General features: G+C 41.9%; 1 protein-coding gene across 6 annotated transcripts in view; it reads left to right on the top strand.

Moving 5' to 3' along the window:
• NFATC3 (nuclear factor of activated T cells 3) overlaps window positions 1-16,573 on the top strand; it is a 154,907-nt gene extending 138,334 nt beyond the window's left edge. For all 6 annotated transcript variants that reach the window (XM_044269853.1, XM_044269856.1, XM_044269860.1 and 3 more), the window contains one exon: window positions 13,195-16,573. In XM_044269853.1, the coding sequence (XP_044125788.1) occupies window positions 13,195-13,280 (86 nt within the window). In that variant the 3' untranslated portion in view covers window positions 13,281-16,573. The remainder of the gene's footprint in view (window positions 1-13,194) is intronic.
• The last annotated feature ends 523 nt before the right edge of the window (window positions 16,574-17,096 follow it).

Below are 17,096 nucleotides of genomic sequence, written 5' to 3'. Positions count from 1 at the left end.
CGATGCCAGCATCCTGGGTTGGGGGGGCGTTTTCCAGTCTCGCACGGTTCAAGGAATTTGGCCGGCGGCAGAGTCTCTCCTTCCAATCAACTTTCTGGAATTGAGGGCGATTTTTTCCGCTCTCTCTCTCCTATTGGACCTCTCTCCTTGCGGGCCTCCCAGTGCGGGTTCAAACGGGCAATGCCGCGGCCGTGGCCTATATCGACCATCAGGACGGGACCCGCAGCCGGATGGTGATGCAGGAGGTGAAGTGAATTCTGACGTGGGCGGAGACTCACGTTCCGGTGTTGTCAGCAGTTTGCATTCCAGGAATGGACAACTGGACAGCGGACTTTCTAAGCCACAACACGGTGGATCCAAGCGAGTGGTCTCTGCATCCAGAAGGGTTCGAAGAAATCTGCCACAGATGGGACCGTCCGGATGTGGACTTAATGGCGTCCGGGTTCAACAACAAGATCCCAGTGGTCCTGGCTCGCGCCCGAGGTCCGGAGGCGTACGGATGGATGCGCAGGTGTCTCCGTGGCAGGACTTCAGCCTCCTCTGTTTTCCTCTCCTGGCAAAGGGTCTTCGCCAGTTCGAGGCGGAAGGGACTCCGACCGTTCTCATCACCCCAGAGTGGCCTCGCCGCGCGTGGTTTTTCGGACGTGGCTCGGTTGCTGGCGGACGCCCCATGGCCTCTTCCCGACGGACAGGACTTACTGTCTCAGGGCCCGTTCTTCCACCGGAATTTGCGGTCTCTTCGTTTACCGGCGTGACTGTTGAAACCGCCATCCTGATAAAGATGGGGTTCTCGGATTCAGTGGTTAGGACCATGATCAGTCCGGGGAAGTCTTCTTCCTCCCGGATTTACTATCGTACCTGGATGGCCTTCCTATCCTTTTTTGAGGGTTCGGGGTTCCCTCCCCTTCGGTTTTCCATCTTGATGGTACTGTCTTTTCTTCAGTCTGGGCTTGTGCAGGGACTGTCGCTTAGTTCCCTGTAAGGTCAGGTTTCGGCGCGGGCCGTCAGAGGTCCCTTGCTCTTAAGGGTCCGGTGGTGACCTTTCTTCGGGGGTGGCGCATTCGGTTCCCCGTATGTTCCCCCTTTGTCTCCTTGGGATCTCAATTTGGTTCTGCGCGCTCTGCAGTCGGCTCCCTTCGAGCCTTTGAGGAGGGTCTCTCTGACTGTTCTCATCTGGACTTCCTTGTGACCATAGCTTCTGATACAGCTACATAGCGTAGTGATTAAAGTTCTGGGCTATTATGCAGTGGCTGAGAGTTCACGTCCCATCACGAGCTTTTAGGTCAGACTGGTGTCGAAGCTGGCCGCTCTTTCCTGTCAGGAGCCTTAATGGTTTTCCTCCAGGATTAAGTTGTGCTCCGTCCAGTCCCCTTCTTTTTGCCCAGGGTGGTCTCTCCCTTCCGCCTTGATGAGGATCTTGTCCTGCCTTCCTTTTGTCCTTCTCCGGCTAACCCCAAGGAACGCACTCTGCATTCCCTGGATGTTGTACGGGTCCTGAAGGTGTGTCTCGCGGCTACTGCTTCCGTCCGCCGTTCTTGGCGCTCTGGATCTGCTTGGCTTTTTCCGCGGCTTGTCACGCTTGTGGTGGAGTTCCCCCGGCTAGAATTGCCGCTCACTCCATTGGGGCGGAGGGGGCTTCCTGGGCAAGACGCAGTCGTGCCTCTGCGTCTCAGCTGTGTACGGCGGCCACCTGGTCGTCCTTGCATACCTTTGCAAATTTTTGTCAGTTGCATTCACTGGCTTTGGCTGATGCGGCTTTGGCCGCAGGGTTTTGCAGGCTGTGGTTCCTGTTTGACCGTTGGGGCGTTCCTCCTGGCGGTGCTGATATTTTTTCCCACCCCATGGACTGCTTTTGGACGTCCCATGGTCTGTGTCCCCCAATGGAAAAAAGCAAGAGAAAAGGAGATTTTTGTGAAACTCACCTGTAAAATCTTTTTCTCGTCTTTTCCATTGGGGGACACAGCTCCCACCCATTATTCCTGTTGCAGGAGGGGTCTTTAGTTCAGTTTTTCTGTTTCTGGTTGGACCTTATGGCTTGGTCCGATGGTTTCCATGATTTTTTCTTGCTCCTTCTCCTACTGCTTGTGCAACGCCTGAGTTCCTCCTGGTGGAGTCTGGGGGTATAGCCCGAGGAGGAGGAGCTCTTTCATTTGCATAGTGTCCCTCCTACTAATACCTCTAAGCTATACCCATGGTCTGTGTCCCCCAATGGAAAAGACGAGAAAAAGATTTTACAGGTGAGTTTCACAAAAATCTCCTTTTTCATGCAGGACAATGCTCCATCACACGCATGTACTCCACAGCGTGGCTGGCAAGAAAGGGTATAAAAGAAGAAAAACTAATGACATGGCCTCCTTGTTCACCTGATCTGAACCCCATTGAGAACCTGTGGTCCATCATCAAATGTGAGATTTACAAGGAGGGAAAACAGTACACCTCTCTGAACAGTGTCTGGGGGCCTGTGGTTGCTGGCGCTGCTGCACGCAATATTGATGGTGAACAGATCAAAACACTGACAGAATCCATGGATGGCAGGCTTTTGAGTGTCCTTGCAAAGAAAGGTGGCTATATTGGTCACTGATTTGTTTTTGTTTTGTTTTTGAATGTCAGAAATGTATATTTGTGAATGTTGAGATGTTATATTGGTTTCACTGGTAAAAATAAATAATTGAAATGGGTATATATTTGTTTTTTGTTAAGTTGCCTAATAATTATGCACAGTAATAGTCACCTGCACACACAGATATCCCCCTAAAATAGCTAAAACTAAAAACTACTTCCAAAAATATTCAGCTTTGATATTAATGAGTTTTTTGGGTTCATTGGGAACATGGTGGTTGTTCAATAATAAAATTAATCCTCAAAAATACAACTTGCCTAATAATTCTGCACTCCCTGTAGAGTAGAAACTCCAAAAAGTTACCCCATTTAAGAAACTACACCCCTCAAGGTATTCAAAACTAATTTTACTAACTTTGTTAACCCTTTAAGGCCCCTTTCACACGGGCGAGATTTCCGCGCTGGTGCAATTCGTGAGGTGAACGCATTGCACCCACACTGAATCCGGACCCATTCATTTCTATGGGGCTGTGCACATGAGCGGTGATTTTCACGCATCACTTATGCGTTGCGTGAAAATCGCAGCATGCTCCTCTTTGTGCGTTTTTCACGTAATGCAGGCCCCATAGAAATTGCAAGTGCGGATCCATAGTGATGGATCATGTGACAGACCATGTAATGAGCGTAGTGACGTCATCAAAGGTCCTATTCCTCACAAAAGAAGACAGAAGAGATGCCGGCTGCGCGAACAAGTGGATTAAGGTGAGTTATTATATTTATTTTTTTACCCCTCCAGCCCTATTGTACTATGCATTCTGTATTTAGAATGCTATTATTTTCCCTTATAACCATGTTATAAGGAGAAATAATACAATCTACACTACAACTAACCCAAACCTGAACTTCTGTGAAAAAGTTCGGGTCTGGGTACCACAGTCAGTTTTTTATCACGCGTGTGCAAAACACATTGCACCCGCGCAATAAAAACTGAACATCAGAACGCAATCGCAGTCAAAACTGACTGTAATTGCTTACCTACTCGCGCGGGTTTGCCGCAATGCATCGGGACACATCCGGACATGCTCGTCTGCAAGGGGCCTAAAGCCTCATTCACACGTCAGTGTTTTTGGTCAGTGATTTCCATCAGTGATTGTGAGCCAAAACCAGGATTGGAGCCTCCACAGACATAAGGTATAAGGGAAAGATCTGCTCCTGTTCTGTGTTTAGAGATGCACCTGGTTTTGGCTCAAAATCACTGAAGGAAATCACTGACCAAACACTGACGTGTGAATGAGGCATACAGACGTGGACAAAATTGTTGGTACCCTTTGGTCAATGAAAGAAAAAGTCACAATGGTCACAGAAATAACTTTAATCTGACAAAAGTAATAATAAATTAAAATTCTATAAATGTTAACCAATGAAAGTCAGACATTGTTTTTCAACCATGCTTCAACAGAATTATGTAAAAAAATAAACTCATGAAACAGGCATGGACAAAAATGATGGTACCCCTAGAAAACACAGAACATAATGTGACCAAAGGGACATGTTAATTCAAGGTGTGTCCACTAATTAGCATCACAGGTGTCTACAACCTTGTAATCAGCCATTGGGCCTATATATATGGCTCCAGGTAATCACTGTGTTGTTTGGTGATATGGTGTGTACCACACTCGACATGGACCAGAGGAAGCAAAGGAAAGAGCTGTCTCAAGAGATCAGAAAGAAAATTATAGACAAGCATGTTAAAGGTAAAGGCTATAAGACCATCTCCAAGCAACTAGATGTTCCTGTGAGTACAGTTGCACATATTATTCATCAGTTTAAGATCCATGGGACTGTAGCCAACCTCCCTGGACGTGGCCGCAGGAGGAAAATTGATGACAAATCTAAGAGACGGATAATCCGAATGGTAACAAAAGAGCCTAGAAAGACTTCTAAAGAGATTCAAGGTGAACTTCATGCTCAAGGAACATCAGTGTCAGATCGCACCATCCGTCGTTGTTTGAGCCAAAGTGGACTACATGGGAGACGACCAAGGAGGACACCATTGTTGAAAACGAATCATAAAAAAGCAAGACTGGAATATGCCAAACTACATGTTGACAAGCCACAAAGCTTCTGGGAGAATGTCCTGTGGACAGATGAGACAAAAATCGAAGTTTTTGCCAAGGCACATCAGCTGTATGTTCACAGACGAAAAAATGAAGCATATCAAGAAAAGAACACTGTCCCTACTGTGAAACATGGAGGAGGCTCTGTTATGTTCTGGGGCTGCTTTGCTGCGTCTGGCACAGGGTGTCTTGAATCTGTGCAGGGTACAATGAAATCTCAAGACTATCAAGGAATTCTAGAGAGAAATGTACTAGCCAGTGTCAGAAAGCTTGGTCTCAGTCGCAGGTCATGGGTCTTGCAACAGGACAATGACCCAAAACACACCGCTAAAAACACCCAAGAATGGCTAAGAGGAAAAAATTGGACTATTCTAAAGTGGCCTTCTATGAGCCCTGACCTCAATCCTATTGAGCATCTTTGGAAGGAGCTGAAACATGCAGTCTGGAAAAGGCACCCTTCAAACCGGACACAACTGGAGCAGTTTGCTCATGAGGAGTGGGCCAAAATACCTGCTGAGAGGTGCAGATGTCTCATTGACAGTTACAGGAAGCGTTTGATTGCAGTGATTGCCTCAAAAGGTTGCGCAACAAAATATTAAGTTAGGGGTACCATCATTTTTGTCCATGCCTGTTTCATGAGTTTATTTTTTTACATAATTCTGTTGAAGCATGGTTGAAAAACAATGTCTGACTTTCATTGGTTAACATTTATAGAATTTTAATTTATTATTACTTTTGTCAGATTAAAGTTATTTCTGTGACCATTGTGACTTTTTCTTTCATTGACCAAAGGGTACCAACAATTTTGTCCACGTCTGTAAGTGTTCCACAAGAGTTAATGGCAAATGGAGATGACATTTCAGAATTTCTATTTTTTTTTTTACTTTGCCTCACAAAAAGGCTAATATAGAGCAACCAAAAATCATATGTACCCTAAAATAGTACCAACAAAACTGCCACCTTATCCCGTAGTTTCCAAAGTGGGGTCACTTTTTTGGAGTTTATACTGTAGGGGTGCATCAGGGGGCTTCAAATGGGACATGGTGTCTAAAAACCAATCCAGCAAAATCTGCCTTCCAAAAACCAAATGGCTTTCCTTTCCTTCTGCGCCCTGCTGTGTGCCCGTACAACAGTTTACGACCACATATGGGGTGTTTCTGTAAACTACAGAATCAGGGCCATAAATATTGAGTTTTGTTTGGCTGTTAACCCATGGCTTGTTACTGGAAAAAATTGATTAAAATGGAAAATTTGCCAAAAAATCTAAATTCTGAAATTTTCTCTCCATTTGCATTTAACTCTTGTGGAACACCTAAAGAGTTAACAACGTTTGTAAAATCAGTTTTGAATACCTTGAGGGGTGTAATTTCTATAATGGGGTCATTTTTGGGTGGTTTCTATTATGTAAGCCTCACAAAGTGACTTCAGACCTGAACTGGTCCTTTTGAAAAGTGGGTTTTTGACTATTTCTGAAAAATCTCGAAATTTTCTTCCAAACTTCTAAGCCTTGTAACGTCCCCAAAAAATGTCATTCCCAAAATGATCCAAACATTAAGTAGACATATGGGGAATATAAAGTAATAATTTTTTTTTGTAGGTATTACTATGTATTATAGAAGTAGAGAAATTGAAACTTGGAAATTTGCTAATTTTTCCAAATATTTGGTAAATTTGGTATTTTTTTTATAAATAAAAATGACATTTTTTTTACTCCCATTTTACCAGTGTCATGAAGTACAATATGTGTAGAGAAAACAATCTCAGAATGGCCTGGATAAGTCAAAGCGTTTTAAAGTTATCACCACATAAAGTGACACTGGTCAGATTTGCAAAAAATGGCCTGGTCCTTAAGGTGAAAATGAGCCTGGTCCTTAAGGGGTTAATGCATTGAGTTCTCTCCATAATGTGTGAGAGCTCAGGAATCCTCTCTGCATTGTAATGCTTGTTTATTGGAGCACAGTGTCAGAATGCAGGTGAGTATGAAGATAAAAATCACATAACCGGACTCGGCGTCACCGACACTATACACCGCTTAGGCTACTTTCACACTTGCGGCAGTGTGATCCGGCGGGCAGTTCCGTCGTCGGAACTGGCCGCCGGATCCGCCGCTGACTGAAAGCATTTGTGAGACAGATCCGGATGCGGATCCGTCTCACAAATGCATTGCAAGGACGGATCCGTCTCTCCGCTTGTCATACGGACCGACGGATCCGTCTTGTACATTTTTTCACATTTTTACCGATCTGCGCATGCCGGAACGACGGATCTGGCATTCCGGTATTCTAATTTTGTTTAAACAATTATAGCACACTTTCTGTAAATCCAATAAACTTAATTTCACTTCTCAAATATCACTGTGTGTGTCTCCTATATGATATTTTTTACTGACATTTTTTATCGTAACAACCAACGATTTATACAGGAAAATCATGACGATTAACAAGGGTGCCCAAACTTTCGCATCCCACTGTATATGCACTCAATACTTGGCCTTTTGCATGAATTACTCCATCAATGTGGCGTGGCATGGAGGCGATCAGCCTGTGTCTCTGCTGAGGTGTTATGGAAGCCCAGTTTACTTTGATAGCGGACTTCATCTCGTCTGTATCATTGGGTCTGGTGTGTCTCCTCTTTCTCTTGACAATACTCCATAGATTCCTTCTCTGTGGGGTTTGTCAGGAGAGTTTGCTGGCCAATCAAGCACAGTGACATCATGGTAGAACCCCAGTGTAAAGTACAGATATGGTAGATTTCTTTAGAAATAACAATTTTCTGAGTTAAATGGGCTGTCCAATATTTGAAAATTCATTTTAAAATACCCTATAAGGACATTTTGAGTTGCTGCAAGGAGGTGCCACAACAGAAAACGGCTACAAAATGTGCATCTCTCACGCTTTCTCTCTGGAGGACTCGGCACCGGTTTCCAGATAATAGTAAATTTTGCATTTCATTTGGACATCATGTTCCCAGAGTTTGGAGAAAGAATGGAGACACACACAATCCAAGTTGCTTGAGGTCCAATGTGAAGTTTTCACAGTCAGTAATGGTTTGAGGAGCCATGTCATCTGCTGGTGTTGGTCCACTGTGTTATATCAAATCCAAAGTCAGCGCAGCCATCTACCAGTAAACTTTAGAGCCCTTCATGCTTCCCTATGCTGACAAGCTTTATGGAGAAGCTGATTTCATTTTCCAGCAGGACTTGGCATCTGCCCACACTGCCAAAATTACCAATACCTGGTTTAATAACCACAGTATCACTGTGCTTGATTAGCCAGCAAACTCACCTGACCTAAACCCAGGAATCTATGGGATATCGTCAAGAGGAAGATGCGAGACACCAGACCCAACAATGTAGACGAACTGGAGGCTGTTATCAAAGAAACCTGGGCTTCCATGACACCTCAGCAGTGCCACAGGCTGATCGCTTCCACGCCACATTGATGCAGTAATTCATGAAAAAGGAGCCCCGACCAAGGACTGACCGCATATACTGTACAGACTTTTCAGTAGGCCAACATTTCTGAATTAAAAATAATTTTTTAATTGGTCTTATCTAATTTCATGAGATACTGACTTTTGGGTTTTCATTAGCTCTAAGCCATAATCATTAACATTAAGAGAAATATAAACGCTTGAGAGAGATCACTGTGTATGTAATGAATCTATAGAATGTATGAGTTTCACTTTTTGAATTACTCAAATTAACTTTTCAATGATATTGTAATTAATTGAGGTGTGCCTGTACATATTGGTAAGTTTTCCGGTCAGGCTGTTCAACCACGATGGTGCATCATAGGCAGGATCACATTATTGTTCTATAGCAGTGTAGTGAGGCCTCGCCCCCATAGGGAGCTCTGCAAGTGGTGGTAACGAGCCCTCCTCAAGTGCTAGGACAGGTTACAGGTGGCCATTTTATATCATTCCCAGAGAACCCCTTTAAGCACAACAAATTCAGTCTGTAGTGTAATGGTAAATCTTTTGCCGGTCATACAGAAGGACTGGGGTTCAAATACCGATGAAGCCCTGTTAACTAGTTTCCTTAGGTAGACGTCTATGTGCTGGAAGAGTGTCCCTCCCCCAACCCATATCCAACACGCCTACATTAGTATTCACTTCACAGAAGTGAATACATGAGTGAGGCAGCCAGCCTTGCTTGCATCTGTGATGTTCTGGCTGGGTGAGGAAGGAGAGGCAGAGACCTGATGCTACAGATATTCCTCGTGTCCAGATGTAAACACAGGTTGCAGGTCACAGATTGCAATTGTGCTGGAGGAGTCAAAAAGCACTCAGAACTTCATGATTTGATTTATATAATGCAGTACGGTTGAATGCTGGTATTTTTTTTTTTTTTTTTTGTGTGTAACAGGAAAACCCCTTTAACCTTTTCAGCCCTGGAGGCTATTCTGTTTTTTACTCTCTGCTTCCCCAGATACATAACTTTTAAATTTTGCCGTTCACATAACCGTATGAGGGCTTATTTTTTGTGGGAGAAGTTGTACTTTCTAGTGGCATACAATAGAGTGGAATAGAATTGGGGAAAAAAAACTGCAATTATGCCACGGTTTTATGGTTTTTGTACTACATTCCCTGTGCAGTTAAACAAAGACTACGTTCACACTTGGGCTAGCAGGGTCCAGCAGGCTACAGTTTTTGTCCGGTCGCCTCTCGGCATGTTTGCCGGAGCGGACTTCTTGCGGCTCACATGAGCTAGAGTTAGTACAGATTCAGCAGGCTGTTCCCCTGCCAGAACAGCCTGCTGGACCCTGCTAGCGCAGGTATAAAAGTAGCCTAACCTGTTGCTTTCATTCTCCTGGTCAGTACGATAAGGGTCCATTCAAACGTCCACAAGTGTTTTGCAGATAGAAAATTGCGGTTCCTGGCCATGTGCGTTCCGCATCTTGTGGACCGCACATCGCCAGCCCTGTGATAGAGCATGTCCTATTATTGCCTGCAATCTCGGACAAGAATAGGCATTTCTATCTTTTTTGCGAGGCCACGGAACAAAACTGCAGATGCGACAGCACACTGTGTGCTCTCCGCATCTTTTGTGGCCCCGTTGGAATGAATGGGCCCGCACCTGTCCTGCAAAATTCCAGAACGGATGCAGACCCTGAACTACGGACGTCTGAATTTTTTGCCTTACAAGACGCACCTGTTGATAAGAATCACCCCAGGGTTCAGACGAGGAAAATAAAAGCTTGTTATAAAGCGAAAAATACAGTATCTTATTTTTTTTTTTTTTTAATATTGTGGGAAAAAACTTTAAAAAATGTTGTTGTTTTTCCCATATTCTGACCCCTTTTTTGATCACTTTTATATTTAATTTTTTGGGCTTGATGAAGTGATGAAAAAATGGCAAATCAGCCATTTAGATTTTTGTTCTCCGTTATGGCGTAAATAGGGGATAAATATTTTATTTTAATAGTTCATGCAGTTAGGGACATGTTGGGGGATGTTTGTTTGTTTTTGTTTTTTTATTATGAGGAAAAGGGGTGATTAGAGTTTTCATATTTTTTTTATATTTTGTAACTTTTTTGCTTTTTAGATGACTATAAAAAGCAATCATTGGATTGCTTCTAAAATACTTTGAATTGCTAAAGCAATTCATTACAGATTTGCTATGTTCTTATGGAGCCCTGCCACCTGCAGGGCTTCATTGGAACTACAGCTCTAAGAATCAGTAAAACATGTAATTTATTCATTTACATCTCAGCTTTTTCTGAATTCAGTTGTACATGGGGGAGGTGTTATCAGTGACTGGCAGCTATCTATGTGTATGCACTAAAGATAGTAGTCTGCGGCATCGGGGTATCTGTCGGTATTCCCTCCCTGCAATCATCATATAGCTAGCAGAGGACACTGCTGCTATTACATGCAGCAATGTCCTCCGTGGCATGGGGAGGAGTGATCGCTGTGCCATCGCTCGTCCCTATGCAGGGCAGCGATGTGCCAGCATCGGATTGCTATTACACAGCACGATCTGCCACCGGCACCATTGTGATTGTTAAGCATGCTTAACAGTCACAATTGCCCGATCTCATTGTGCATTTGGAGGCAGTATAAAACTGCAAGATGATCGCTAACGCTCACTAGTGATCTGCCAGAAAATCTGGCAGTCTAATATACAATTTACTCAGGGAATGCTATTGATCACTGATGATATCTGATTGGACTGTATTAACAGTAATTGATAACATTCCCATTTATACAGAGATAGCGCTCCTTCACTGATAAGACGCCCTCGTGTACAAATGAAGTCAGAAAGAGCAGAGATTTAAATGAATAAACTACAAGTTTAACTGGATCTTTTCCCACAAAAAAAATAAAAAATCTTTTAATCTGCTCAGCTCCTCCTGCTTTAACCTGCTGCCTGCGGATTGCGTTACAACTTGTAGGGATAGGTTCTCTTTAAACAGCCTTTCTTTCCTTTAGTTCCTCCAGGACCCACTTAATGTCCCAGGATAGATTGTATGCAGTTACCCCTGAGTGAAGTACCAAGTGTATATAGTTTAAAAAAATAAAAATACATCCAGCACCAGTGTAGTAAAAAATTATATGAAAACAATGAAGGAACATATATGGAATTAAGCAGTAAACAAAAAACAGAATGTTTTTATTATTTTAGATTCTTCAAAGTAGTCCCTGGAATGTTTTTTGAGTAGTCTGGAAAGAGTTCCCAAAGGGGCTGGGCACGTATGTGCTGCTTTTCCTACTCCTCCTCAACCATCTCAATTGGGTTAAAGGGGTTGTGCAGGCCATATATATTGATGATGTATCGTCAGGATAGGTCATCAATCTCAGATCAGCAGGAGTCCAACACCTGGTACCCCCACCGATCAGCTGTTTTATGCGAGCTCCACTTCTTCTTCATTACACTGCCCGTCGTCTTGGAACTGAATGGAGCGAGTACTTGTAATGGTATACGTGTGGTGTAATGAAGAGGAAGTAGTGCTTGCTTGGAACGCCGCCTCCTCTTCAAACAGCTGCTCGGACCGCCGTTCTGATATTGATGACCTATCCTGCACGCACTGGTATTTTGCAGGTTACAGCCAGATCGCTGCCAGTCCGCACAATAGTCCACATTCATGTAGCTTCTGTCAATGCATGCCGGAACAGCCTACCGGATCTCCTGAACACTAGTGTTAAACTAGCCCAAGCTTACACCATCTACAGAATTAGTAATCTGTACCATTATTGTTTTAGGAGTCCATTGCATTTAAAGAGGAGATTTTTTATCAATGAGGGGTTGCCTAATATATAAGATAAGACTGGAGAGTCATATGTAACTTTCAAATAAATGGCCAGATGTTTGAGGCTGGTGGATTTAGAATTAGTTGAGTTTGAGCAGTGTCAGGGTATTAGGCTGTATGTTGATTTGGACATTCGCCTTGTCATCAGTGGCCAAGTATTCTGAAGCCAAGCTGAGCGATATTGGTAAAATCCGCTAAGGAGGTTGGTTAAACTCGGAAGGCTGTGTGACAGGAATCTTGTCTACTCGTCAGTTACAGTGATGTCTTCATGCCCCCCTGCCTCCCTTCTCTTGAAATAGTCTTGTGTCCCCGAAGCATAATCCAGACTGTGAGTGGTGGATCTGAGCAGCAAAAAACGATAGTATGAAACTTCTGTAATGGGAGACACAAAAAAAAAAACACAATTCTGGTGCTTAAGGCTAAATTTGGTTAGGTCCTCAAGAGTTAAATATTTTCATTAAATATACATTCATAAATTATAAAATTGTTTACAATTATTTTATGTCAGCGGCTTTTTGGTTAGAACAGCCATATAGCTTTTCAGAATTAGGTTGCCTGTAAACATAAAAATGTGAGTAATGGCCTTCCAGTATAGAGCACTTGTTGGGATCATTATGCCATCAGGAAGCAGTGGCGAGCTAGTTACTGCAGAAGAGGTAAGTATAAAAAAGCAGGAGACTGTGGGTGCTGCACTGGTAAAAAGCATTCAAACTATACAATAAAAATAGTACAGAGTTACACTGCTGAAACTAATCACTATTTTAATTGTATATTTTGAATAGTTTTACCAGTAAATCCCATTTTACAGGATACCAGTACAGCGCCCAGAGTCTCCCTCCCTTTTCCAGTGCTAAATTAGTCTCACTGTATATACTGTACTTGGTTTCCTGTTAATTACTGGATGTTTATAGGGAGTTTTTATTGTACTGTGAAAGTCCTTTAATCCGCCATTCCATATTCTAGGATACAGGTCAGCAGTCTTTTTTTGCAGCACACACTTGTTATCCAGTGTGGAATTTCACAAGACCTGAAAAAAGACTGAGGTGAGATGATCAGTTAGGAAGTTGCTATAATTAAAAGCAAAAAAATAAATAAAAAATTCCTACAATTTTTCCACCTGTAAAAGTACATTTGAGAGTTTCTTTTTCATGGCCATTCACTAAATCGGCACCAACCAACTCCTGTTACTGGATTAAAGGATTTTTACTTGAGATGGAATTTATACTATAAATGCTAATTGTACATCTTTATTTTATTTTTTATTACAGTTAATGAGATCATAGGACGTGACATGTCTCATGGAGCCGCTAGGATACAAAGAGAATGCCATAAGCCTCTGGAGTCAGATACCTGATCATAAAGAATGACACAGCTACAATGAAAAAGTCTATGGTTGTCCCTATCTCACCCTAACATGTCTCTGAATTTCTGTGCTTCCAGCTTTGTTGCCTTTACGTCTCCTTCTGGAGGCTTTTTACTCTTGAAAATTCTCCATAATGTAAATCATGGACACAAGTAGCTGCTTGCAAGTATTTCACAGTTGCTGTTAAATTTCTTAAAGAATTTTAAGCTGCGTTGAAGTTTTTTTTCTCAGCTGTTAGGAATGTGACATTTGCATCCCTATCAAGGATTGTGAATGGTTAAGACTGAAAGTTTGTTTAAAGGCTATGGACACCTTGCACTTTTTTTTCTTTCTTTGCTTTTTTAAATACAAAAGTAAGCAAATTTGTAAGTAGTCTTCTTAAAAAATGTCCTGCCATTTGGCCGCAGTGGAGTTTTTGCATCTCCTTCACCCAGCTGGCCACCTTTTTGAATTTGACAGAGCACAGTGGCTCCTTTTTTTTTTTTTTTTTTTTTTGGGCTCTTTGTGATCCCCTCCCTTCTTTCAATGTTAGAAATAGCAGCAGGGAGGGGGAGAATGTTATACACAGCAGATCACCGGGGCAGGAGCAGCCATGTTTTCGAGTAGAACAGCCCACAGGCTGTAGGTAGGAATAAAAGCACACACAAGTCAGTTTTTGAGGAAGTGGACAGTGGATCACATAGGCTATGTTCAATAGTAGAGAGAAATCTGAGCAGCCACTAGAAACTACAGCGGGAGGGAGATCACACACCCAGCCACAGTGTCTTAAGAGCACAAGGGGAAGAGATCCCTGTAGAAGTAAGAAATGCATAAAGGTATTAAACTATGCTAATACATGAGAGCTAGTGAAGACCGTTAGCATCCTGGACACACAGATCCAGCATGTATTACTGGAAGGAAAACATCCGAATGAGAAAAGTTTTCAACTAGGAGCAGGCTGCAAACATCGGGGAGGATGAAAACAGATCAAGGAATGAAGCTTGAAGCCTGAAACTTAGTGCATTTTTTTTTTTTTTTTTTTTATTTTTACTCAAGGTAACATACTACATACCGTAAGTATTTTTTTTTATGTCACAGGTGTCCATAGTCTTTAAATTGTCACTGTCATTGCATTAATATATAAATGAATGCCTCGAGTTCACGCTGATTTTTTATTTATTTATTTTTTCATGTGTTTTTTTTTTTTTTTTTCTGTGTGCGCACAGAACGCAAACCTTTCTGCAGGGCAAAGGTTGCCACTAGGGGGAAAAGACTGAACTCTAAACCCATCTAGAGTTTGACTTTTATGTCTTGTATACAAGGAGGGGAACATCCTTTTCTAACATTGTCAGTGTAAACTACGGCATTCATTTCTATGCAAAATATAGTGATGTTGACATTTGAATATGAAAAGCTGCAAATATAAAATATAAATACATGTAAAAGGATTTCATTCCATCGTCACACATGAGAACAAATTTGTAAAAGCTATTCAACTGTTCAGAGGAAGTTCCACTTTTGTGCTGCTTCTGTAGAAGTTGGGATTTGCAGAATGTGAAAATGTTTGAAAATTCATGTTTTTATTTACCTTGACATTTTGTGTTGATGGATATAGTATCCAGGTGCTTGTCATTAGGTCCCACAATTGGATTATATTATCTGAATCACCACTGCGAGAGAAAGGAGAGGGGAACACGCTGATGTAGGGCCCGGCTCAATGCTTAGTTGGCATTGATGACTGTAAAAATGTGACAAATTTTACATTGGTATTTGAACTATAGCATGGAACAGCTATTTACTGAATTCCTGTAGAGCTGCACAAAAGCCTAGAATCAGAGCCATTCTAGCTGTCGATTTATTTTTTATATATTCTAGAAAATGAACAGAAACTAGCTGTTAATTGCTAGGGCGGCTATTTACAATTTTAAATTATAGATCACTAGTCATGGGAATCACATGAAATACCGACAGGCTCCCTTGTTAGAAATGTGTATAGGGAGGGACCTGTCAAGGGGGCAGCTCCCCAAGATTGAAATTTCTCCTATTCTTGGCCTTTTTTTAAACTTGTTTTTAGCTGTTGGTAACTAGAGAGCCTGTTGGTATTTCGTGCTGCCTGTGGAGCAGACAGCACAAATCTCCTGGCAGGTTCCCTTTATGGGTAGCGAAGAGTTTGATGAGTTTTTACTGTTGTATTTATATTTTGTTTGCAGCTATCAATCTTTTCTTGTGTAATTGGCCATATTGTGTGTAAAGCGCTGTGCCTTCAAAACAAACTGCCGTAAATTAAGGGTACTTCCGATGCTAGTCACGAGGTGGTTGCCCAACCTGAGATGCAGGGACTTTAACACCAGTGCACACATATACTAAACAGACCTCCTTGTAGCCCAGCTTAATAAATTGTTGATATATGTACCAGGGATGGCCTAGTAGTACAACAGGAGTTCAGATTAATTTATAATATATGGTGCTCCGCGTCACTGCAAACCCAGACCGGAGATTGTTGGAGTGAGGGCAGTTTAATTTTGCAGGATATAAAGAGTTTCCGTCACTTTTTTTAGCAGTCTTCTAGCTTGCTTTTAGTGTGTTTACTGTCAAAATCGGTGGGGGAAGAACTTCTCGTCTCCTCAATATGTTAACTCTCTTAAATGTGTTCCTTTCTGAAAAACTGGGGCATTTAGGACTTGTATGCAACTGACTTTGAGGGGAGGAGCTTTTTTTTTTTTTAATAGTGAGTGTGTGTGGTCTCTCAGGATTAGAAGCTTGGCAAATCAGGTAGACCTTTGTTTCATCTTGAGCATCAGCAAAGGAATATTCATTTCTGTATGCAAGTTTCAATTGTTTGCAAATCCTATGGTAATCAGTCCTGTTTTGTACCAGGGACTAGGAACATGTCTGCTCCTTTAAACTTGCGTTGTTTGTAGATGTTTTCTTATGTGCAAACATTTTGTTTTTTTTAAATATAGCCCCTTAAAGAATTTGGTATAACAAGGGTTGCCCTCAGTTTGTTTGTATTTAATAATTTAAAATGTTCTTACTTTAGGAAATCTCTAGCAGGATAAATAAAATTGGTCCATGTAAATGTTATGTGTAGAGAGCACATTAAACACGGGGTATGGCTGAGTAAAACAAATACAATGTATTTTCTTACAATTTGAAAATTGTAGTAAATGTATGTGTGTTTAAATTGCTGCGTTTTCTAATTATGAGGCAAGAAAAACTTATTGAGCTACACATTTTAATACTGTAACAATGTGAATATTTTGAACCAAAGTAAAATTATCCAAATAAAAGCAATTAAACAAAAACTCCATTGCAAGTCAACATAGAAAACAGAGTTCAGTTCACATTTACATTTTATTTGTATTTTATTTAGTCTTTTTTCCACATTGCTTGGTTTTCACAAACTCTGCACAATCGAGATCGAGCGCAATTATGAACAACTTGTCTAAAACGTAACGCAAGGTGCTGTCCTGATGTGGTGTTATATGGAAGATGGCTTGGAACTGCTGTTTAAAACGCTACAAAATACAATGCAATGTACTTTCACAGAACTTTACATACATCAGTAGTACAAGCGACCACAAGAAACTTTGTAATATGTTTTATCAGTGAGAAATGTGTAGTTCTTATGTTACCAGCTGTTTATCGCTTCCCTTCCTTGCTAATTGCTTTTCACTTGGAAAAATCGGGGGGGGGGGGGGGGGCGGCAAGGCGAGATGAGCAGCAGCAGTGAGTGTGAGACAAGGACAGAACTCAAAAAGAGAGATAGTAAAGAGACTGCACAGCTACATTGGAGATTTATATCTCAGCACGTGTTAAATTCAGAAC

This window comes from Bufo gargarizans, chromosome 10 (assembly GCF_014858855.1).
Source record: "Bufo gargarizans isolate SCDJY-AF-19 chromosome 10, ASM1485885v1, whole genome shotgun sequence".
NCBI classification, from domain to species: Eukaryota; Metazoa; Chordata; class Amphibia; order Anura; family Bufonidae; genus Bufo; species Bufo gargarizans.
The sequence above is the reverse complement of the archived record's forward strand: the minus strand, read 5'-3'. Positions and strand labels throughout refer to the sequence as shown.